This window comes from Chiloscyllium plagiosum, chromosome 7 (genome assembly GCF_004010195.1).
Source record: "Chiloscyllium plagiosum isolate BGI_BamShark_2017 chromosome 7, ASM401019v2, whole genome shotgun sequence".
Classification (NCBI taxonomy): Eukaryota; Metazoa; Chordata; class Chondrichthyes; order Orectolobiformes; family Hemiscylliidae; genus Chiloscyllium; species Chiloscyllium plagiosum.
In genome coordinates, this window is record NC_057716.1 from 101,156,906 (window position 1) to 101,183,207 (window position 26,302).

General features: G+C 44.0%; 1 protein-coding gene and 1 long non-coding RNA gene across 2 annotated transcripts in view; both read right to left on the reverse strand.

Annotated features, from left to right (window-relative positions):
• Window positions 1–6,983: 6,983 nt before the first annotated feature.
• Window positions 6,984–18,083, reverse strand: LOC122551800. The gene is made up of 3 exons (XR_006312205.1): window positions 17,044–18,083; window positions 13,049–13,050; window positions 6,984–6,997 (listed from the first exon to the last, which is right to left on the reverse strand). It is a non-coding gene; the product is annotated as an uncharacterized LOC122551800 (long non-coding RNA).
• Window positions 18,084–21,916: 3,833 nt separating this feature from the next.
• slc15a2 (solute carrier family 15 member 2) overlaps window positions 21,917–26,302 on the reverse strand; it is a 106,770-nt gene continuing 102,384 nt past the window's right edge. Inside the window, exon 22 of the mRNA XM_043694517.1 lies at window positions 21,917–22,105. Within this exon, the coding sequence (XP_043550452.1) occupies window positions 21,917–22,105 (189 nt within the window). The remainder of the gene's footprint in view (window positions 22,106–26,302) is intronic.

Below are 26,302 nucleotides of genomic sequence, written 5' to 3' on the forward strand. Positions count from 1 at the left end.
AGCAGACCTTTCTCAACCAGAGGTCAATCTCAGAGCCCTTATAATTGTGGGATCATCTCCTTCCAGATGGGTTTGACTCAGACCCACCTATCAGACAGTGCAGCAACCCCTCGGAGTATTGACTGAGATTCTATTGCTCAGGTCCTGGAGTTAAATTAGTAGAAGGAACATAGGTTTTGTGAACAATTACTTAAATCAAACTATAAGACTATAAATCAAACTGCTCCATTAACTTTGCTCTGTCTTAGAATAATGTAAAAAGTAATAACCTTATGTTCTTTTATAATTAGTATTAATTGTTCCAAGACAATGTTGGCCCAATCATCAGCGAGATCAGGGCCTTTAGTTCTTGGGATGGGGTGATAACATCATGAAATGAAATGTAGTGAAGCCCCTGGCACTTAATGATGTTAACTGAGAAATGCCACCTTCATATCATAGGATACATGGGGGGCATCTGTTGGCAGAGGTTATGGTTCCTGATCGTGAGCAGGGAAACATACTTGCGGGTCATGGGCACCACTGGCTGGGACCGCACTTATTGCCTGTGGATGTGGTGCCTATCTAGGTGCTCTTGAGAAGGCGGTGGTGAGCTGCAGTCCACCTGCTGTGGGTTGACCCACAATGCCGTTAGGGAGGAAATTCCAGGAGTTTGACCAAGCGACAATGAAGGAATGGTGTTATATTACCAAGTCAGGATGGTGAGTGGCTTAGAGGGGAGTTTGCAGAGGATGGAGTTCCCATGTATGTGCTGCTGTTGTCCATCAGACGGAAGTGGGCGTGGGTTTGGGAGGTACTGCCTCAGGGATCTTTGATGAATTTCTGCAGTGCATCTTGTAGATAGTCCACACTGCTGCTACTGAGCATTGGTGGTGGAAGGAGTGAATGTCAATGATGTGGTGTCAGTCGATGTAGGTTGCTTTATCCTGGATGATGTCAAACTTCTTGAGTGTAGCTGGAGCTGCACCCATCCAGGCAAATGGGGAATCTTCCATCACACTCCTGACTTGTGCCTTGTAGATGGTGGACTGGCTTTCAGGAGTCAGGAGGTGAGTTACCAGCACAAGATGTTCTAGAGATTAAGTTTAAAAACAGGGAGGTTCTGCTGCAGCTTTACAGGTTGCTGGTGAGGCCACACCTGGAGTTCTGTGTACAGTTTTGATCTTATTATTTGAGAAAGGATGTACTGGCACTCGAGGTTCACTATGTTGATTCTGGAGTTGAGAGGGTTGGCTTATGAGGAGAGATTGAGTGGACTGGGACTATACTCATTGAAATTTAGAACAAAGAGGGAGGATCTTCTGCAAACATAAAATTATGGAGGGAATAGATAAGCTAGAAGCAGGGGGTTGTTTTCACTGGCGGGTGAAACTAGAACTTGGAGGCATAGCCTTAAATTAAGAGGGAGCAGATCTTGGACTGAGTTGAGGAGGAACATCTTCACCCAAAGGGTTGAGAATCTGTGGAATTCCCTGCCCAGTGAAGCAGTTGACGCTACCTCGTTGAATGTTTTTAAGGCAAAGATAGATAGATTTTTGAACAGTAAAGGAATTAAGGGTTATGGTGAGAGGGCGGGTAAGTGGAGGTGAGAGGGCGGGTAAGTGGAGCTGAGTCCATGAAAAGGTCAGCCATGATCTTATTGAATGGCGTAGCAGGCTCGAGGGGCCAGATGGCCTACTCCTGCTCCTAGTTCTTATGTCCTAGGCACAGTGGTTAGCACTGCTACCTCACAGCGCCAGAGACCCGGGTTCAATTCCCGCCTCAGGCGACTGACTGTGTGGAGTTTGCACGTTTCCTCCCACAACCCAAAAATGTGCAGGTTAGGTGAATTGGCCATGCTAAATTGCCCGTAGTGTTAGGTGAAGGGGTAAATGTAGGGGAATGGGTCTGGGTGGGTTGCGCTTCGGCGGGTCGGTGTGGACTTGTTAGGCCGAAGGGCCTATTTCCACACTGTAAGTAATCTAATCTAATCTAATCTAGTCCTGCATACACATTTAATACATATGATCTGCAGATTAAATTGTACCTTTTGTGACCATGTTGGCATGGAGGTGGCATGAGAAACACATGTTTTCAGATTCATGACTGATTTAAGGTAACATGTTGCTGTTCTGCATTTCCCTTTTGGAAACTTCAATACCTGCCAGGTTGGGTAAACTGGATATAGGCCTGTTTCTTGTTAATACAGGATTGCCCAGGAGATGGACTTGCTCCTGAAATACAGCAACTGTTGCCATAGGAGAGTATAGCTGCACTCCCTCTCCCTATATGCTTCAACTTAGGTTATGCACTGCAGCCTGGTTACTCGATCGTCAGCACGTGCTCTCTTAAAGTGATATCAAGATGGCCTGAAGCAGCCAAAAAGTGTGCTGCTGGAAAAGCGCAGCCTGTCAGGCAGCATCTGAGGAGCAGGGGAATCAACGTTTCGAACATGAGCTCTTCATCAGGAATGTGTGGGGGGTGCAAAGAGGCCTGAGAGATAAATGGGAGGAGGTGGGGATGGGGGGAAGGTACTGGGAATGTGATCGGTAGATGAAGGTGGGGGGTAATGATGATAGGTTAGAGCGAAGGGTGGAACGAATAGGTGGGAAGGAAGATGGACAGGTCGCACAGATCATGAGGGCAGTGCTAAGTTGGAGGGTTGGATCTGGGATAAGGTGGGGGGAGGGGAGATGAGGAAACTGGTGAAATTGACAGCAGGCAAGGTAGCTTTCCTGATGAATGCAGAGGAGTAGGAGATGGTTTTCCCGAGTGTGGGAAACCTTATAGAATGGGGGAGAGAAGGCTGAGCTGCAGTGGTGAGCTCAGCGGACATCTGCCCAGGGAGTTGGGCGTATGGTTGTCTTTGGAAGGGAGGATGATATCTGTCTGGGGATCTGTAAGTGGGAGGAGGAAGGGAACTGGCAGCTGTTCCAATCTGAAATCTTCCTGTCAAATGGAGAAACTGGTGGATATGTACTGAAATGCTGTTTAAATTTGGCATCCAGACGCCACGTGGTGTAACCAACTCTCTGACTGGACTGGCTGCACAATTGTCCGTACCCCTCAACTGTGCACATCTCACTGGCTGACCACTGCTTGATTGTGGCCAGCCATTAGTCCCTCCCCTCGAGTGGAAATGATGGACAGAGCTCGGCAAATCCATAACTGACTCAGGCATAGGCTCTGCAGCCCTGCCACATCCAGTCATGAATGGTGTGGACAATTAAATAACTCACTGCAAAAGGCTGTGTTTATGTGTTCCCATTCTCAACGACAGGAGAGGATGGCATATCAATGCAGAAGGAAAGGCTGAAACATTTGCAACAATATTCAGTCAGAAACAGTCACCTAGATGATCCAGTTCGACCTCCTCCAGAGGTCCCCAGCATCACAGTTACCAGTCTTCAGTCAATTCGATTCACTCAACGTGACGTCAAGGTACTGTAAAGTCTATGGGCCTTGACAATATTCCAGCAGTCGTACTGTAGGCTTGTGCTCCAATACTTGCTGCACCCCGAGCCAAGTTGTTCCAAGACAGTTACAACACTGACATCTACCTGACAACTTGGAAAATTGCCCAGGGTATGTCTTGTTAGCAAAAAGCAGGCCAAATTCAACCTGGCCAATTCTAAGCCATCAGTCTATTCTCATTCACTGTAAAGTGTTGGAAGGTGTCATTAACTGTGCTATCAAGCAGCACCTGCTTAGCAATAACCTGCTCAGTGACGTCCAGTTTGGGTTCCGCCAGGGCTACTTGGCTCCTGACCTCATTACAGCCTTGGTCCAAACATGGACAAACAGCTGAATTCCAGAGGACTTCCTCAGGATAGTGTCTGAGGCCCAGTCATCTTCAGCTGCTTCATCAACAACTTTCCCGCCATCATGAGGTCAGAAATGGGGATGTTCACAACTCTTCAGATACTGAACGAGTCCATGTTCAAATGTAACAAGATCTGGACAATATCCAGGCATGGGTTGAAAGGTGGCAAGTCACATTTGCACCAAGCAAATGCCAGGCAATGACCATCTGTAACAAGATTGTTCCTTGACATTCAATGGCATTACTGTCACTGAAACACCTACTTTCAACACCCTAGGGGTTACCATTGACCAGAAAATGAACTGGGCCTGCCAGAAAAATACAGCGGCTACAAGAACAGTCAGAGGCTGGGAATACAGCGGCAAGTAACTCACCACCTGACTGCCAAAAGCTGTCCATTACCTACAAGGCACAAGTCAGGAGTGTGATGGAGTGCTCCCCACTTGCCTGGATGGGGGTGGCTCCAACAATATTTAAGATGCTCGCTATTTTTCAGGATAAAGCAGCAAGGCATCTAACATCTTCAACATTCATTCTGTTTTACTTGCAAGATACACCTTAGTGACTCACCTCTATTGACAGCACCTTCCAAATCCACAACCTCTATCATCTCGAAGGACAAGGAAGACAGATATATGGCGACACCACCTCCTGTAGGTTCCCCTAAGCCACGCGAAGCACCCCAACATGGAACTGTATCACATTCCTTTCACCCAATTCCTAGTTCTAAAGTCCATGAGTTGTACCCCCTACCCCACAACACTGTGGGTGTACACATACATGGACTACAGCCTGTACAAGAAGTCAACTCAACACCATCTTCTCGAGGGCAGTTAGGGACAAACAGCAAATGCCAGCCCAGCAAGCAACACCCACGTCCTGTGAAAGAATTCAGAAAAAATCCTGGAGTGATGTAGATGCTTAGTCAATAAATACATTCAGGACAAAATTTCTTTTTGGGCTTTATATGAAAACTATAGGATAGGATAAGGCAGAATAGTTGAACTAGAAAATGGTGATCCAATCGAATGACAAAGTGCACATAAAAGTCCACATTGTGACCTAGAATCCCTGCAGTGCAGCAAGAGGCCATTTGGCCCATTGAATCCACATCTATCCTCTGAAGAGTATCTCACCCAGACCCAGCACCTCCCCCAACCCTATCCCCATAACCCCACATTTACCATGGTTGATTCCGCTTTCCTGCACACCTTTGGACTGTGGGAGGAAGCTGGAACACCCGAAAGAAACCCACGGGAAGAACATGCAAACTCTGCACAGCCAGTCACCCAAGGCTGGAATCAACCTGGGTCCCAAGTACTGTGGGGCAGCAGTGCTAACCACTGTATCTCTGCACCTTCTTCCAAAGAGGTAAAAACAATGACTGCAGATGCTGGAAACCAGATTCTGGATTAGTGGTGCTGGAAGAGCACAGCAGTTCAGGCAGCATCCAAGGAGCTTCGAAATCGACGTTTCGGGCAAAAGCCCTTCATCAGGAATAAAGGCAGACTTTCTCCCCACCCCCACCCTCCTCTACCTTATCTCTCCACGCTTCACGCTCACTGCCTTTATTCCTGATGAAGGGCTTTTGCCCGAAACATCGGTTTCGAAGCTCCTTGGATGCTGCCTGAACTGCTGTGCTCTTCCAGCACCACTAATCCAGAACCTACTTCCAAAGCCATTTCTTGGGTCCTTAAATAAATTGTCAGTCATTTGGTGATACTGAACTTGAATATTGTGGACAAAGCATACATTTTATTAATTGTTTTCATACAGAGAAACAGAATAATAGATGTACAACACAGAAATGGATTCTTCGGTCCAACTCATCCAGATATCTTAAATTATTTTTGTTCAATTTGCCAGCACTTGACCCATATCCCTCTAAACCCAACCTATTCATATACCCAGCCAGATGGCCTTTAAATGTTGAAACTGTACCAGCCTCCACCTCTTCCTCTGGCAGCTCATTCCATGCAAGCACCATCCTCTCACTTAAATCTATGCCTAGTTTTGGATTCCCTCACCCTGGGAAAAAGACCTTGTCTATTTATCTTATCCATACCTCTCATGATCTATAAACCTCGAAAAGAACCCCCCCCCCCCCACCTCCCCTTAGCCTCTGACACTCCAGGGAAAACAACCCCAGCCTATTCAGTATCTCCCTATAGCTCAAACCCTCCAACTCTGGCAACATCCTTGTAAATCTTTCCTGAAACCTTTCAAGTTTCACAACATCCGTCCTATAGAAGGGAGACCAAAATTGCATATAATATTCCAAAAGTGGCCTCACAAGCTCTTATACTCAATGCACTGACCAATAAAGGCAAGTGTACCAAATACCACCTTCACTATCCTGTCTACCTGCAACTCCACTTTCAAGGAGCTATGAACCTGCACTCCAAGGTCTCTTTGTTCAGCAATACTCCCCAGGACCTTACCATTAAGTGTATAAGTCCTGCTAAGATTTGCCTTTCCAAAATGCAGCACCTCACTGTTATCTAAATTAAACTCCATCTGCCACTCCTTGGACCATTGGCCCATCTGATCATGATCCTGTTGTAATCTGAGGTAACCTTCTTCGCTATCCACTACACCTCCAATTTTGGTGTCATCTGCAAACTTACTAATCATATCTCCTATGCTCACATCCAAGTAATTTATATAAATGTTGCACTTATCAGAACATTTGAAAGAAATACGAAAGGAAAAGGTGGGACAACGTTTTATTATTGTGTAGGAAGAGAATGCTGGGTAATTGGCAAGTAGATTTTTTTTAGATTACATTACAGTGTGGAAACAGGCCCTTCGGCCCAACAAGTCCACACCGACCCGCCGAAGCGCAACCCACCCATACCCCTAACCTAACACTACGGGCAATTTAGTATGGCCAATTCACCTGACCTGCACATCTTTGGACTGTGGGAGGAAACCGGAGCACCCGGAGGAAACCCACGCAGACACGGGGAGAATGTGCAAACTCCACACAGTCGCCTGAGGCGGGAATTGAACCCCGGACTCTGGCGCTGTGAGGCAGCAGTGCTAACCACTGTGCCACCGTGCCGCCCAAGTAGACTCTAATTGGCAAAGGTGTTGCTATGGAGAAAGTCCCATTTCAATGTTGACTTTAATCAAATTAATGAACTCAGGTGAGGCGGCAGAATGTGTTCTGGTACTCCTATCCCACAGGTGTCACTACATTCAGGAGCTGAGAGACAAAGAAAACACTGAAGGGGATTCAAAATGATTGATTGAGTTGAGGTGATTGCAGGAACTCTGTTAGAGCTCAAGCATTTTGTGCAGCAATTCTGATCCTTTTAAGGAATCAGTGATGTAATGGAAGAAAATACTCTCTTCAAATGTTCGAGGAAATTATTTTGAATAACCTCATACCACACCCTGGGACCATCACTTCAGTATGGATGGAAGACCGCACCCTCTGTCAGTGACAAACATGGCCTTTTACACTCAATGTCTCTGATGAATCACCAAGGAGCCTCATCATACTGCAGGGTGTGGTGGATACAGAGCTGTTAAGAAGGAAGGCTGTCATCTCATATTTAACCATGGGTAAAAACAATGACTGCAGATGCTGGAAACCAGATTCTGGATTAGTGGTGTTGGAAGAGCACAGCAGTTCAGGCAGGATCCGAGGAGCAGTAAAATCGACGTTTCGGGCAAAAGCCCTTCATCAGGAATACAGGCAGAGAGCCTGAAGCGTGGAGAGATAAGCTAGAGGAGGATGGGGGTGGGGAGAAAGTAGCATAGAGTACAATAGATGTATTAAACCGTGAAGGCTGAGATATCAAGAGTTAATAACTGTGAACTATCTTTTTAATTGTCTGCTGAGTGTAAGTGATTCCAATCCATTTTATATTCTCAGCTCCTGCAGGCCTGTTTCTCTTCCGTTGTTAATTGTTTGAAACTTAGAGCCCACTCCAAGTTGCCCTTGAGAAGCTGGTGGAAAGCTGCCATCTTGAACTGCAGCAATCTATTTCATGTAGGCGCACCCAAAATACTGTTTGGGAGGGAGTTCCAGAATTCTAACTCAATGATGTTGATGGAATGGTGATTTTTTTTTCCGAGTCAGGATGGTGAGTTGCTTGGAAGAGGACTCTATTAGTAAGACGAGCCATGCAGGACTCAAAATGTTAACTCTGTTTCTCTCCACAGATGCTGCCAGACCTGCTGTGTTTCTCCAAAGCTTTCTGCATTTGTTCTGGATTAATAATTAATTGACATTGCCAAGATGCAATCGCCACTCCATTCTTTGTGGATAACTCCCCCCCCCCCCCCCCCTCCCAGGAGCCCTCTCCTACCCAGCCACTCCCCAGAAGAATTGGCTCCAACAGAAGTCCAGCCATTTCTTCAAACTATTACAGGATGCATCCACTGCCTTGGGACTTTCAAAGATTTAGGCTTCCTTGTTAACTTCCCCTTATTCCTTATTCCAGTTTGATGCTTTAGCTTGACACTCATCTTCCTTTGGATCGAGGATGACTTGCCTCCCCTCTGGTTCTGAGATGGTTTGTAAGTCCACTGTGTGATCTTTAGATTCAGCCACTTACAGAGTAGGTGGTACTTGAATGATCATGTGGAGATTTGTGCACTCCCATTGATCTTCTCCACGTGTTCCCGACAAAATTCGTTGATGTTTTCCTGAAGGAAGCTTCTTTATTTTGGTCGATCACCAGCCAGTGACTCGAATGAGTCTGTGGACACGTTTCACCTCATTTAAGGCACATTCCAAAAACCTGTCTTCCAGGGAATGTCCTGCTGTCACCACAGAATTCCAAAGCAAATGTGTGATTGGGCCTTTCACTAAATTCCTGGAAAGAGACAATCTCCTTATGACTATTCCAACAGTGCGGTCAGCTCCTTCCAAAGAAATATCCAAATGGAATGGTCTAGACTGTGTGCACTTTGGGCTGTTTGACTCTGAGGCCATCATAGTGGAACCCAATCTGTCCTCCCCTGATGCACATGCAGCAAATGCTCTCTTGCGGCACAGTGGTAGTGTCCCTACCCATGGACTAGGCAACCCAGTTTCAAGTCCCAGAGGTGTGTAGTATTATCTCTAAGCAGATTGATCAGAAAAATAAGTTAAACAAAATTTATAAACACAAGTACATTGAGTTGGTCAAAGGACAACTAATCCCTTCCCTAGTTTGGCATCACCTGTCAAATATTTAATCTGTATCAAAGCTTGGTATTGTTCTGTGAATTTCTGGGTTGTTGTTTTATGAAAAAAGTATAGAAGCACTGGAGAGGATGTTTGAGAGAGAACATTGTCAGGGACCCAATGACAGGTGAAGGAGTGAGTGAGTTTGTAACAAAAATGTCAAAGTGGAGCCAACCTTCAAGATCAGAACGAAGCAGGTAAGTGATTGCCTACTGAGAGCTTCTTCAAATCTCTTTCCAAGCTTGCACATAAAATTAAACCAGAGCGAGCTGGAAAATTATTTAAAAATACTGAGTTCATACAAGGGCTGGAAACTAAGAGTCAGAGTGGAGAATTAAAACCAGCAGGGACTTAGAATCGTAGAGATTTACAGAAACAGACACTTCGTTCCAACTCATCCATGCCAATCAGATATCCTAATCTAATCTATTCCCATTTGCCAGCACTTGGCCCATATCCCTCTAAATCCTTCCTATTGATACACCCATCCAGATGCCTTTTGAATGTTGTAATTGTACCAGCCTCCACCACTTCCTCTGGCAGCTCATTCCATATGCTTACCACCTTTTGCATGAAAAAAAATGCTCCTTTTAAATCTTTCCCCTCTCACCGTAAACCTATGCTCTCTAGCTCTGGACTCCCCTACCCCAGGGAAAAGTCCTTGTCTATTTACCCTATCCATGACTTTAGCGCGTAATTACAATCAATGTTCAATTAATCAGATCTACAGGATAAAATTATCATTAATTAACATTGCATGGTAGCATTAAAGTGCAATTTGACCAGCAGGTCAAATTGACATTTCAGTATCTTAAAATATAAGGTTTTCAGATTGTATGAATTGAGTGTAACATTTCTGTTAATCTCTCTATAAGGTCACCCCTCAGCTTCCGCACTCCAGGGAAAACAGCTTATTCAGCCTTACCCTATAGCTCAAACCCTCCAACCCTGGCAACATCCTTGTAAATATTTTCTGAACCCTTTCAAGTTTCACAAATTAATGGAAATGGAAATTTATAAGGGGTGGGGGTTAGAGAACCAGAGCTGTAGGAGATTTAGATGTCCCAGAATCCAAATGACATCAGAAGACATGGAGTCACATGGGTCCATTTTCTGTCAAGTTTTTATTTGAATCTAAATTAAGTAAATATGAAACTAAATTGATTGGTTAATTAATTGGTACAGATATAAAAATCTGAGGACAAATTTAGACTTTAGCATGTAATTACAATCAATGTTCAATTAATCAGATCTACAGCATAAAATTATCATTAACTAACATTGCATGGTAGCATTAAAGTGCTCCGAACCTTTTGGTATCTTAAAATATAAGGTTTTCAGATAGTATGAATTGAGTATAACATTTCTGTTAATCTCTCCATAAAGTCAAAGGCAGCTGGGGAAGGCTTCATTTAGTTAGTGAGTTGTATTGTCTCATAAATGAAAGCACAACAAGACAGATGAAGTGTGCATCGTGTTCCATGTGGGAGAAGTTAAAAGCTTATGCTCGAAACGTCGACTCTCCTGCTCCTCAGATGCTGCCTGACCGGCTGTGCTTTTCCAGCACCACACTCTCGATCATGTTCCATGTGACAGCTCCAGGTCATTTTCTGTGCTAAGGATCTATGTAGTCAACTAGAGCAACTCAAGGTCCAGGTTTCAGAGTCTGAGTTGCAGTTTGTATCACTGCAGTGCATCTGTAATGTTGGGAGCTTCATATCTATGGCTTTATTAGGTGTGATCACCCTGGAGTGTTAGGTTATGAATGGGTCACCACTTGGCAGGTAGAGGAGGGCTGGGGAAGTCATACAGGACATCCCTTGCACCCCAATCAGTGGTTATTTTTGAATTCTGGTACGAGTTTATCTGCGGGGTGAAGCCCTTGTTGTGACAATACTATAGCTTTAAGAGGTGTATTTTGTCCTGGTTTTTTTGGAGTGGTTTTAAAGCAGAGGTGCTGAGCTCTCTATTAAAAACTCATGAACAGTTTGTGAGGGCTTGGGTTGTTTCTTAAAGCTGGAACAACAGAAGCAGCCTGAATGGGCGTGGCCAAACTCCCTTACAACCAGGATTTTTGGTTTTAGTTTTCAGCAATTGTTGCTGGCCTCTTGAAGGAGGGGAAGCTATTGTTTCCCTCTCTCAATTACAGTTAAAAGCCGGTCAAAGCTCTTCCTGCTGGTCAAATTGCACATTCGGTTTTCTGAATGAGGCTTTTTGTTTATGGGATGTCACTATATTGAAACAGTTAATTAATAATAGTTACTGCATCTATTATTTTGATAAACATTTTGCTACAGCCAAGTCAATTGCTTTCTTTGTCCTTGCTTTTGTTGTATTTTAACTATAGTAAATGAATAAAGTGTGTTTTGCTTTAAATCCGCTAGCTTGACCAATCAAATTGCAACAGAATGAAACACCTGACACTTACCTTTAACATAAGAAAAAGTTAGGGTCCAGGCTATCTTCATAATGTATTTTGAGGGGGTCTGGTCCGGTCTACCACAGACGGTTCAGCTGTTCTGAGTGACACGGTGGCACAGTGGTTAGCACTGCTGCCTCACAGTGCCAGGGACCTGGGTTTGATTCCAACCTTGGGTTAAAGTCTGTGTGGACTTTGCATGTTCTCCTCAGGTCTACATGGGTTCTGCCAGGTGGTCTGATTTCCTCCCACAGTCCAAAGATGGGCAGGCAAGGTGGATTGACCGTTGCTAAATTGCACATAGTGTCCAGGGATGTGTAGGTTAGTTATCTTGGCCATGGCCCCTGCAGGGTTATAGGGTTTGGGTGGGATGCATTTCGGAAGGTTGGTGAGGACTTGTTGGTCTGAATGTCCTATGAATTGGCTGGGAGGAAAGCTATAATGACACCACTAGGAAAGCAAGGCTTTTCTGTGACCACAGAGTGTAAATCCACAATGGTATAGAGTCATAGAGATGTACAGCACGGAAACAGACCCTTCGATCCAACTTGTCCATGCCGACCAGATATCCCAACCCAATCTAGACCCACCTGCCAGCACCCAGCACATATCCCTCCAAACTCTTCCTAGTCATATATCCATCCAAATGCCTCTTAAATGTTGCAATTGTACCAGCCTCCACCACATCCTCTGGCAGCTCATTCCATACACGTACCACCCTCTGCGTGAAAAAGTTGCCCCTTAGGTCTCTCTCATATCTTTACCCTCTCACCCTAAACCTATGCCCTCTAGTTCTGGACCCCCCGACCCCAGGGAAAAGACTTTGTCTATTCATCCTATCCATGCCCCTCATAATTTTGTAAACCTCTATAAGGTGACCCCTCAGCCTGTTCAGCCTCTCCCTATAGCTCAAATCCTCCAACCCTGGCAACATCCTTGTAAATCTTTTCTGAACTCCTTCAAGTTTCACAACATCTTTCCGATAGGAAGGAGACCAGAATTGCACGCAATATTCCAACAGTTACCTAACCAATGTCCTGTATAGCCACAACATGACCTCCCAACTCCTACTCAATATTCTGACCAATAAACGAAAGCATACCAAACACCACCTTCGCTATCCTATCTACCTGCGACTCCACTTTCAAGGATCTATGCACTCCAAGGTCTCTTTGTTCAACAACACTCCCCTAGGATCTTACCATTAAGTGTATAAGTCCTGCAAAGATTTGCTTTCCCAAAATGCAGCACCTCTGAATTAAACTCCATCTGCCACTTCTCAGCCCATTGGCCCATCTGGTCCAGAGCCTGTTGTAATCTCAGGTAACCCTCTTCGCTGTCCACTACATCTCCAATTTTGGTGTCGTCTGCCAACTTACTAACTATACCTCTTATGCTCGCATCCAAATCATTTATGTAAATGACAAAAGTAGAGGGCCCAGCACCGATCCTTGTGGCACTCCACTGGTCACAGGCCTCCAGTCTGAAAATCAACCCTCCTCCACCACCACCCTCTGTCTTCTACCTTTGAGCCAGTTCTGTATCCAAATGGCTAGTTCTCCCTTTATTCCATAAGATCTAACCTTGCTAACCAGTCTCCCATGGGGAACCTTGTCTTACTGAAGTCTATATAGATCACATCTACCGCTCTGCCCTCATCAATCCTCTTTGTTACTTCTTCAAAAAACTCAATCAAGTTTGTGAGACATGATTTCCCATGCACAAAGCCATGTTGACTATCCCTAATAAGTCCTTGCCTTTCCAAATACATGTACATCCTGTCCCTCAGGATTCCCTCCAACAACTTGCCCACCACTGAGGTCAGGCTCACTGGTCTATAGTTCCCTGGCTTGTCCTTATTGCCCTTCTTAAACAGTGGCACCACGTTTGCCAACCTCTAGTCTTCTGTCACCTCACCTGTGACTATCGATCAAAAAGCAAACTGTGGATGTTAGAAATCTGAAACTAAATCAGAAATTGCTGGAGAAACTCAGCCAAATCTGGCAGCTAGGAGAGAAAGCAGAGACAACGTTTTGGGTCTAGTGACCCTTTGTTAGAGTGCAATAGTATGTTGCCTCCCTGGTGACAGGGTCACAAAACAGACACAAAGGCTTCTGAGTGTTGTGTGAACTTGTAGTGGTCCATGTAGTACCAATAACATCAGGAGAAAGCAAAGTGTGGTCCTAAGGTCAGAGCTTAGGGAGCTAGGAAGACATTGAATAAGCAAGACACCAAAGGTACCAATCTTTGGAATCACCCCAGCGGTTTGTACAAGTGAATGTGGAAATAAGGGGATAGAGCAGATGAATGTGTGGCTAATGGGAAGGTGCAGTAGCGAGGAATTTAGATTCCTGGAGCACAGGGTACCCCTCAACAGAAGCAGCACAAATTTACTTATGAGGTGTTTTGATAGTGTTATTGGGGAGGGTGTAAACTAACATGGCAGTGGAATGGGCAGCAAGAGAGAATAGCAGAAACTTCAAATTTCTCAGAGATAGACTGCAGTAGAGTAGGAAATAGTAGGGTATTTGGTTAGATCAGAGTAAGAGGTAATGGATTAAGGTCTACATTGTTGTGTGTGCAAAAATGTGAGTGTGTGGAGCATGGTAAACAAGATTGGGGAACTGAAGGTGCAGATGGCCGAGTGGAAACACAATGTTGCGGCGATAAGGGAGAACTTGCTCAAAGAAGGATAAAACTAGGAATTCAGTATTCCTAGTTACAAGTTCAGAAGTCACATGATACCAGATAATAGTCCAACAGACGTATTTAAAATCACAAGTTTTCAGAGCACTGCTCCTTCATCAGGCGAAGTCTAACAAAGGAGCAGAGCCCTGAAAGATTGTGAATTCAAATAAACCAGTTGGACTGTAACCTGATGTTGAGTGGCTTCTGACTTTGCCCACCCCAGTCCAACACTGGCACCTCCATGTCATAGATACAAGCTGTTCAGGAATTATAAGAAAGCAATGAAAGGAGGAGAGACACGCTACTGACTGAGGAGCCCATTGCAGTGCTGAAAAGAGTTTCTTAAAGTGTCAAGGCTCAGGTCAAAAACAATGTGGGTACTATCCCATTGTTGTTGGACATTTATAGAGCATCAATAAACTGGAAAGATGTAGAGGGACAATTATGCAAAGGATTTACAGAGGAATACAAGAACTATAGTTAGAATGGGAGATATTAAATATGTTAATTATCCGAATGGAAGTTGGAGTATCATGTTTCGTTCATTGGAGTATCATGCATTCTGGTCACTACATCTTCGAAAGGCTTTGAAGGCAATAGAGAAGATTCACAAGCGTGGGCCTAGGGATGAGGAACTTCAATTATATGGAATGATTGACAAAAGAACGGTGAAAGCAGGTTTGTCAAAATCATGAGGGGTCTGGATGGAGAACCATTCCCAGTGGTGGAGAGATTGAGGCCCATAGACCACAAGTTTAAGGCTTTTGGCAAAAGAAGCAAAGGAGAGGAAGAGAAACTTTTTCATGTAGGGTGTGGTCAGGGTCTGGAGTGAGCGACCTGACAGGTGGATTCAATTGGAACGTTCTATAGAGATTCGGATCATTATCCGAAGAGGAAATATTTTCACAGCAACAGCAAAAGAGAAGGAAGTGGGATGAGGTGCTTGGCTCTTGCAGCTAGCATGGACCTGATGGGCCAAGAGAAGGTTTGCGTGTAACCTTATCAGGGTCTTTAAAATATTGGAAGGTTTTGACAGAATTGGTGCAGTTTGCTATTATGAGGAAAATGAGCAATGCCAGGAGCTGTCAGAAGATAGTCACCAAGAAGTTCAAAAAGGGACCTTTGGGGAAACCTCTTCACCTGAAGATTAATGGAAAGGTGCAACTTGCTTCCACAGTGAGTGGTTAAACAAAAAGCACAGATACATTTATTTGGAGGTCAGGGAAGACATTGAGGGAAATGGGATCTAGTGTTATGATGGTAGATTTAGATATGGAAAGAGGTTTAAGAGGATTGTAAATGCTGGCTTGGCTGTTGGGACTGAATGGACTGTTTCAGTAATCTATACCCTATGGAATCCCCCAAATGAGCCTTGAAGTTGAAGCTGGGATTTAGTGGGATGGTATGTTGCTATACCGGGCAGGGAATTAATGCACTCTGTCAGTGGGAGGGAAGTCAATGGAAGGGGGCACAGCTTGCAGTGACTTCCCAATCCATTTCTAACAAGCAGTCAGTCAGTTACAGGAACAATTGAACATCAAGGACAGGGAGAGCTCAGCGAGAGCCAGACACAAAGTCAATCTAGATACAATTTTAATTCACAATTTTGATACATCGCTAATGCATCAGTCACATTAGTGGATAAAAATTTGCAAAATATACATTGTTCTCATAAATAGCCAGTTATTTAGAAAATGGATTTTAGATTTCTCTCTTGGATATAAATATTCATATGCAGGAAGCTGAAAAGTTGCTGAGTCTCCTCTTCAATGATTGAACGCAGCTCTGAATGTCAGGATGAACGCTGTCCCTTTGATGATTCCCTGTTGGTGTACACACCAGGTTTTCTGAAGTGATTTCTGACCTCCTTCCCTTCCCTGCCTGGCTGGTGTGTGATTCCACAGTGAGTGGGGTGGAAAGTCCCTACCATCATTGTAAAGGGCGGACATAGGCAGCACAAACAGATGTTACACCATTCAGTCCCATCAACACTGCTCCACCATCAAACAAGATCATCTTTCTATGTTAATGTTCCTGTTTGATCTCCCTGTCCTTTAATTCCAGAGAACCAAGAATCAATCATCCTGTCTTGGGTACGCCCAACAAAAAATCTTCTTTGGAGTAGAGAATTTCAATGATCCACACTTTTCCCAGCGAAGCAATGTCTGTCTTAAATTCAGGAGAAATCTCTTTACCCGGAAAATGGTGAGAGTGTGGAATCTGCTACAAGGGGAAAGGTTGGAGTGAGAAGTATTGATGCATTGAAAGGGAATCAGACAAGCACAAGAGGTGAGATGGGAATAGAGGGAACTTTAGCAAGTGGTGCAAAGATATCAGCATGGACTGGTTAGGCCAAATGGCCTATTTCACAGCTGTGCACCGTGTGCCATCCTATTTAAATGGCTTTTTTTTAATCACTTAATCTGAGGCTGTGACCTTATGTTTTAGTTTCCCCAAACATTTTTTCATCATTGATCCTTTAAGAGCTTTATGGTTCAATAGATTCCTTCAATTTTTCTGAACCCCAGAGAACATAGATGTAGTCTACTCCATCATTTCCTCTACAATGATCCCATTACACCAAGAAACAGCTTTATTTACTCTTATTTACAGCTTTATGTTGCCCTCCCAATAAAGCAGGTATGTCCCTCCCTCAGTAAGGAGACTAGAACTGGACACAATGCTCCATGTGAGGTCTCCCCTCTATAATTACATTAATAGTTCTTTGCCCTTATACCTCCTCTGTGACACATCTGCAGTAAGTGTTGACACCTCCAGCAGCTTCTGCTCAGAGCTTTATGTGCTGGTGACAAACTACAGTCATCGCGGCACTTCAGGGAAGGGGCAAAACTACTTGGGTTTCTCTGGTCTAGGAGGCAGGGACATCATTTAGGATTTAGATTCTGATGAAGAGTCATCAAACTAGAAAGGCTAACGCTGCTTTCTTCCCACAGACCTGTTGAGTTTCACCAGCAATTTCTGCTTTTGCCTCATTTAAGATTGGGTCTGATTTGCTCAGTGGTCAGAGACAGGAATGTGTGACTGCAAGTGAAGCAGGTAAGGGGATTCAGAAGGTAGTACTGCAGGCGTAGAAGGCTCTGCCACTGTCTATCAGGTTTGAGGTTCTTTAAACTTGCGTGGATGAGACTGGAGGCTGCAGAGTGAATGAGCTAGCTAACATGGCACCATGGTACAGGATGCCATTCAAGTGGGGACAGCACCAAGAAATTAGTGGGAGCAAGGGATAGTATAGTGAGGGGTATAGACACTGTCCTATGTAGACAAGAGGATCGGTCCTAGAGAGCCGTGCTGCTTGCCTGGTGCCAGGTCTCAGGAACTTACAATGGGAGGCAGAGGATCCAGTTGTGGCAGTCAGTTAAGCACAAGCTGGAATCTGGAACTTACTATCTGTAAGGGTGGTGCAGGGAAAATCCGTCACAACAATTAAGAAGTATTTAGCTGTGCACTTGCAATGCTAAGGTATGCAAGACTATGGGCCAAGTGCTGGAACATGAGATTAGAATAGTTAGATGGTTGCTTTTGACCAGGGCTGAAACAATGGGCTGAATGTGTTGGTGATCTCTCTGACACTAAATGTCAAGGGCAGGACATGGAAATGGATTTGCTTCAAGAATGTGAGGAAATGGACACCAAATTGAAGAACAGAACCTCATTGGTAATGATTATTACCAGAGGGCACTAACATTAGCAAATTGGATAAATAGCTCAAAGCCCTTCTGGAGGAGAAGTGGGTCCTGGTTTGTGGGACATGGAAATCAGGCCTGGTGAAAGTGGGGTCTGTACCGTTGGGATGGTCTATACCTGAACCATGATGCACAATATTCTCTCAAAACCATAAGTTGGAAAGTAGAGTTACTTTAAACTGAAAAGGAGTAAGGAGTCCAGTTTGGGTAGATGTAGCAGATCAAGGTCAAGATTAGAGTGGTGCTAGAAAAGCGCAACAGGTCAGGCAGCATCCGAGGAACTGGAAAATCGACGTTTCGGGCATAAGCCCTTCCTCGGATGCTGCCTGACCTGCTGTGCTTTTCCAGCACCACTCTAACCTTGACTCTAATCTCCAGCATCTGCAGTACACACTTCCGCGTAGCAGATCAAGGGTTCAAGTCAAGAAAGCAGTCCAAAATAATATAGGAAATGAGGATCAGTTAAGAGTAAATGTTATAAAGATAGCAAAAAGACAAAACAAAAGGCCCTGTATCTGAATATGCTTGGAAAACTGATACCAAGCATTGCAATAAATAACTATGACCTGATAGCCATTATAGAAATGTCACTGACTCATGACAAGAATGGGCCCTGAATAATGAGGGGTGTTTGGCAAGAAGAAGAGGAAATTAGATAAAGGTAGAGGGGTAACACTGTTAATCAAGGATGGCATTGGCACAATACTTAGTGTCCTTGGTTCAACAGAGCAGGATATCGAATCAGTTTGGGTGAAGATGAGGAATAACAGGGGAACAAAGGCACGAATGGGGTGCAGTATACGGGCATCCTAACAGTAATCACAATTTAGAACAAAGTATATGAGAAGAAAGATGTTTGTGATGAAGGAACAAAAATAATCACTGTTCACTTTAATTTATATATCAACTGCTAAACTCAGATTGGCAATGGTGGTCCGAATTAAAAATTCATGGTTTGCTTTTGGGATAGTTTCTTAAGCACCACAACTTGGGACCAACCAGCACACCCTATACACTCTGTTCTGATATAATGCAATAGTTTGTTCCATGTGATCCTGCGTTATAAGAAATTTGTGTAATAGCAGCACCACTTAAACTAATGGGACCAAAATTGATTATACCCAACACAGGTAAGGAAGCTCACATTCTACAAATAATGCTTTAAATCATTCAACTGCGCTATAGCCAATTCACGTGGAAGAAATACACGTTATAGCGGAACTGACTGTAATATGTAAGGATACAGGATTAATTCCCCCAGAGTAAAACACCCTTTGATAGCAGCATGATTGAATTTTACGTTCAATTTGAAAATGAGAAGTGCGGGGCTAAGACAACATTTTAAACTTAAAAATGATATAGGCATGAAAGTTCTGCTAGCTGGCGTGAAACAGGATTTTATGCTTAGGGTTAGATGAATAAAGAAGCAGCAGAGGACATTAATGGGAATATCCCAGAATAACTATATTCCTATTGTCTACATAATTTGGCAGTGGGAGGGAGGGGCACTCATTTCTGTAGTGAACTAATGACATTAAGCAAAGCACCAAACTTAAGCAAAAAGCTAATCATTGCACAAAGAAGAGTGGCAGGTCAGATAATTGGACAGAATATGTACAAAACGTAAATAATGGCTAAAAGATTAATTAGGAAAAAGAATTGAAGAGTAAGAGTGGAATCTAACTAGAAGTATAAAAATGGATAGGAAGGGTTCCTGCAGATTTACAACAAGTAAATATATGTGTTGGTCTTCTGGACAGTGAGAGTGGACAGTTAATTGTAGATAATAAGAAAATGGTGATAAAATGAGCACACATTTTTGCTTCTATCTTCACTGTAGAAGATAAAAAGAAAACATTTCAGCGAAAGTTGCTGAAAGTACAAGAGGGAAGTAGTACTGACCAAACTGATGGAGCTGTGGTTGTCAAGTCTCCTGGTCCAGATGGATTTCATCCTAGGAGGTGGCTAATGAAGTAGTGGATGTGTTGATGTGAATTTTCCAATATTTCAAGAGAGGTGGCAAATCTAACTCCCCTCCCTGTTCAAAAGGAGTGTGCAGCAGAAAACAGGAAACTATAGGTCTGTTAGCATGATATATGTCATCAGGAAGCTGTTAGGAGGTTATAGAGAGCACATTGCTAAACTGAAGATAGTTGGGAGATGTTGGCATAGTTTTGCAAAAGAGAAATCCTGTTTAACTAATATATTGGGGTTCTTTAAAAGAGAAAAATAACATGCACTGAGAATAAAGGGAAACCTTTCTGGGGCTCCCACTAAAAATGTATCATTCAAAGCAGAAGCTCATGGGGAAGGGGCTAACAGAGAAATTATTTCAAAACCAGGAGTCACCCTTATGAGAAAGCTTGTGCATGTTTGGAACTCTCTGCCTCAGAGAGGAAATGGAGGTGGGGCTCACTGAATATTTTAAAGACAGAGGTAGATAGATCCTTATTAGAGAAGATTACCGAGGAAGTAGATCAGAATGTGGAATGTGGAGGAGTCATCATGCATGCCAGTAATTTCCCTGCAGGAGGGAGGGGATACTTGTCTGAATTGCTGATGTCATTCCAGCATCTGGCACAGAATGCCCACTGATTGGAGGGAAGCAAGGACATTGACAAGATTCATCGGGGAGTGGGGGAGGGGAAAAGTAAGTTCCTTGATTTCTCCTCCAACCCACAATGTTCAAAGTAAGGAAAATAATGTACGCATTACTCTGAATCAAGATCCTGGGGCATATCTACATGACGAGTTATGGTGCCTACAACCCCTCCCTCCCTCAAATGACATTCTAACATCTCCAGACCTTTTGTACGCATGCAGTATTCGGCAGCGAGTAAAACTCTGAAGTGGGGACCCCAAAAGCTGCTTGCCCCTCCCTTTTCCTGCTGTTCCTTTCCTGTTATGATGTGCATGAACCTTTAAGAGAGCAATGTTTTAGACTGCTGACCCTTGCCATCCACCACGATTGAAGGTACACGATCTCTTGCCATCTGTAAGACTGCAACAATTTTACAGACGAGCTATGCTTGGTCAATTATTGTCTGACCAATATCACTGAATGATTGATGCAATTGTACAAAACAAAGGAATGCAAAACGCCCCGATCCTGGACTCTGCTGAAGTTCATCCAGTCTGACATTCACCAATCACTGGGGACAAAAGAAGATCTGAAGGAGAGATGGAGAGAAGTGTTTTTACCTAGTAAGTTGGTGGGAGCTGGAATGCTCTGCCTGAAATGGTGGCAGAAGCTGGTTCCATGAATAATTTTAAATTGAAGCTGGACAGGAGCAGGTGGTGTCGTGATAATATCTTTGGGCTAAGAATCCAGAACCCCACACCAAATGCTCTGGTAGTTGGTAACGTTAGCATTCCAATTTTAAATATAAATTGAATTAAAAGAAAGCTGGCTTAATAGTGAATATTTGGTCATTGTCATTTGTCTTAAGAACCATCTGAAATTTTCCACTCTTACCTGGTCTGGCCTATATTTGACTCCAGACCAACAGAAATGTGGTTGACTCTTAAGTGCACTCTTGGAAATTAGGGATGGGAAATAAATATTGGACGAGGCATCGATGCCCATATTGTGTGAGTACGTTTGGGTAGCGTAGTGAACCGCATAGGCCAGAAAACGTTTGTGTAAATTATCTCCCACCACCCTGCATCCCCAGTGGCAGTTTGAGGATTCTGAACTGAAGAATTTGGAATTGGTAAAGTTATATCAGTGAAGGTGGCCATTCTAATCAAACTAGTTTAACTGCAAAGGAGAGCTGCTCATGGGCTGGTCTGTATGTGACTCCAGTCACAAACCAACTCATTGTTAACTCTGACCTACTCTCTGAAGTGCCCTTTAGTCGTATCTGAGGGTTAGAGAGCCCATCAGCAGTATTGGAGGGAAGCAAGGACATGGGGGAGTGGGGAAGGGGAAAAATAAATTCCTTGATTTCCCCTCTACCTCCACAATGTTCAAAGTAAGGAATATAATGAATGCATTACTCTGAATCCACACCTGATTAAAGATCCTGGGGCATATCTATACGGTGACAGAATGTGTCCTGTAAATAAGACAGGAAGCAGCAAGTTAAGAAGGTGATCAGCTGTGGAGGGTTGATGGTGTTCTACATCCTTGTCTGCTTGTTAACTGAGCTGAGAGAGATATCCCGATATCCCGGAGGAATCTCCTCTTCCTTCTCCTCCTTTATCTTGACCAGTTGCTCTGATGTCACGTAGGTGTAGAAGTAAGCCATGATGGAGAAAATGATGGAGACAGCGAATAGAAGGCAAGCAAACAGCAAAAACTCGGCCCACTGCAGGGAGGAAGAGAGGAAACAGGAGAGGTGTTCCAATTACTATCAGAGAATCCAACAGCACAGAAAGCCCATATGCCTCTTTGGAAGTCTTAACTAACTTTCTTCTTTAGTCATTCACAGGATATGCATGTCACTGGCTGGTCCAGCATTTATTGTCCATCCCCAGTTGACCCTTGATCTGAGTGGCCTGCTATGGCCATTTCAGAGGGCAGCTGTTGGCTAAGCCAGGGTAAGGATGACAGATATACCTCCCTGAATGGACATGAGTGAAAGAGATGGGCTGTTAAACATCAGAAACCATTGGACGAGCTTTTACGTCCAGATTTTTACTGAATTCAAATTCTAGCTACCTGCTGTCATCAGATTTGAACCTGTGTCTCCAGAGCCTTTATATAGCTGCTGTTGGCTTACTAACCCAGGCATAATGGCACTACATCACCATCTCCCCATACTTCACAAACAGGGAAGGAAGATGGTGCCAGAGTGATCGTGTCAAAGGGTTAGTAATCCAGTATTATATTGTGGGTTCAATTCCCAACCTAGAATTGGTGGAATTTTAGATTCTGTTAACTCAGTTACCCTGACCAAGGACTGCAGCAGTTCAAGAAGGCCATTCACCACCACCTTCTCAAGGACGGTCAACAAATGCTGGCCGAGCCAGTGATACCCAGGTTCTATGAGCCAATAGAATAAATATGTCTGGAATTAAATGCCATGGAAGTGTCATCAATTGTCAGAAAAACAATCTGCCATCCTTACCCGTTCTGGGACAATCCCCTCCCCACCACCTACAGCAACGTATTGAACAAAGAACAATACAGCACAGGAATAGGCCTTTTGGCCCTTCAAGCCTGTCCCGACACATTTAGCTAAATCCCTTAAGAATCCTGCATGTTTCAATAAGGCCATCTCTTACAGTCTGAGTCATCAGGACGTACAGCACGGAAACAGATCCTTTGGTCGGTTCTATATTTCAAGTCTGACTCTCCTTACTTCGTATCAGCCAAGTGAACCTTCACTGGCCTTCTCCAATGACAGTATATCTTCCCTTGGGTAGGAGGACCAATTATTTCATCACATTATTCCATCTGTGGTGTGATTAGTGCTATTTGAGGCTTTAATAAAGCCCCCCTACATTTATATTCCATTCCCTTTGAAATAAAGGCCAACAGTCCATTTGCCTTCCTTATTACCCACTGACCTTGATTCATATACACAGAGAGAGAGAGAGGGAGTCATATAGCTTAGAGACAGGCCATTTGTCCCACCATGTCTGTGCTGACCAACAAACATCAAATGACACCAACCCCACTTACCTGCTCTTGGTCCACAGCCCACTATGCCCTGTCATTTTAAGCTCATCCAGATGTTTCTTAAATATTGTGAGAGTACCTGCCCCCAGCACTCTCTCAGGCAGCACGTTCCACATTTCTACCACCCTCTGGGTGAAAACCCTTGCCTCAGATCCCCTTCTAAACCACTTACTCACCTTAAACATATGCCCTCTGCTCTTAGACATGTCTGCCACGGGGAAGAGATTTTTCCGATCTACCCCGTTTGTGCCCCTCATAATTCTGACTACTTCAATCAATACTCCCCTTCAGCCTTCTCTGCTCCATTGAAAACAAACTCAGCCTAATGCAGTCTCTCCTCATAACTGAGACTTTCCATCCCAGACAACATCCTGGTGAATCTCCCCTGCACCCTCTCCTTCTGATAGTGTGGTAACCAGAACTGCACATAATATTCCATCCATGGCCTAGTCAGAATCTTATAAAGTTGCAACAAACTTCCTTGCTTCTAGATTCTATGTCAGAGCTAATGAAGGCCAGCAACCCATTTGCCTTCTTTCCCACCCTCTATCTATACTAACCTTCAGGGATCTATGGATTTGTACACCAAGATTCCTTTGTTCTTCAGTACTCCTGGTGACATAGTATTCATTATGTGCATCCTTCCCTTATCAGACCTCCCAAAATGTATCATCTCATACCTATCGAGATTTTAATGCTGTATAAGCTACAACTCTAATATTAGATTCATCTACGACTCTAATATTAGATTCCCCACAAATGCACCTGACACTAAGAGCAATTTAGCATGGCCAATTAACCTGATCTGCACATTTTTGCATTGGAGGAAACTGGAGCACCCGGAGGAAACTCACGCAGACACGGGGAGAATGTACAAACTCCGCACAGACAGTCGCCTGAGGCTGGAATTGAACCCGGGTTCCTAGTGCTGTGAGACTGTAGCGCTAACCGCTGAGCCACCGTGCTGTCCCATCTGCCAATTTTCTGCCCACTCAGCTTATCTTTATTCCTCTGTAGGCTTCTCACCACTTGCCTTCCCACCCAGTTTTGTGTCATCCACACATTTGGTTATAATACATTCACTGTCCTTATCCAAGTCACTCATTATTGTGGTCCCAGCACTTATCTCTGCTACACACCACACATTTCAGGTTGTCATCCTGAAAACACTCCTCTTATTCCCACTCTCTGCCTTCTGTTAATGAGCCAATCTTCTATCAATGCTAATGTCATACTCCCAAATCCTTGGGGTTCTGAAACCCAAGTATATTGCATCCACTACTTCCCCTTTATTTATCCTGCGTGTTACCACGTCAAAGAATTCCTGTATATTTGTCCATGTAGCCATGCTGACTTGGCTTGATTATATTCTGCACTTGTAAACGTTCTGCTACAATATTCCTCATAATAGATTCACATTTGTTGTGGTTCTGTTCGCCGAGCTGGAAGTTTTTGTTGCAAACGTTTCGTCCCCTGGCTAGGCAACATCATCAGTGCATGGGAGTCTCCTGCGAAGCGCTTCTTTGATGTTTCCTCCGGTGTTTATAGTGGTCTGTCCCTGCCGCTTCCGGTTGTCAGTTTCAGCTGTCCGCTGTAGTGGTTGGTATATTGGTAAACTCCATCAACAAACACATCGACCTGGACCCAATATACCAACCACTACAGCGGACAGCTGAAACTGACAACCGGAAGCGGCAGGGACAGACCACTATAAACACCGGAGGAAACATCAAAGAAGCGCTTCGCAGGAGGCTCCCAAGCACTGATGATATTGCCTAGCCAGGGGACGAAACGTTCGCAACAAAAACTTCCAGCTAGGCGAACAGAACCACAACAACGAGCACCCGAGCTACAAATCTTCTCACAAACTTTGAAGATTCACATTTTCCCATTATAAACATTAAGTCAAGTGACCTGTAGTTACCTGTTTTCAGTATCCTCTTTTCAAAATAAATGCATTTCCTTTGCAGTTTTCCAATCCGATAAGACTTTTACAGAATCTAGGGGAACTTGGAAGATTACTACCAGAGTATCAAGTATCTCTGTTGGTACCTCCTTTTGTATCCCAGAATGCATCCCATCAGGCCTGGGGAAAGTAATGGTCTTCAGCCCCGTTAGTTTCCCTTGGCACGTTATTGTATTTACTTTCTGTCCTCCTTTTGCCCTTGGAACATTTCCTAATCTCAGGATGCCGTTAATGTTTTCTACTGTGAACACTGATGCAAAGTACTTATTCAACTCCTCTGCCATTTCTGAGTTCCCTATTATTATTTCCCCACCTCCTTCTCTAAGGGGCCTACTATCTCACAGACACAGCTATCACACAGATGTAGACACATCTAACACACAGACACAGCTATCACACAGATATAGACACATCTAGCACACAGACACAGCTATCACACAGACATAAACACATCTAACCCAGAGACACAGCTATCTCACAGTCACAGCTATCACACAGACATAAACACATCTAACCCAGAGACACAGCTATCTCACAGACATAGCTATCACACAGACATAGACACACCTAACACACAGACACAGCTATCACACAGACACAGCTATCACACAGATATAGACACACCTAACACACAGACACAGCTATCTCACAGACACAGCTATCACACAGATATAGACACACGAACACACAGACACAGCTATCTCACAGACATAGCTATCACACAGATACAGACACACCTAACACACAGACACAGCTATCACACAGATACAAACACATCTAACCCAGAGACACAGCTATCTCACAGTCACAGCTATCACACAGACATAAACACATCTAACCCAGAGACACAGCTATCTCACAGACACAGCTATCACACAGATATAGACACATCTAACACACAGACACAGCTATCTC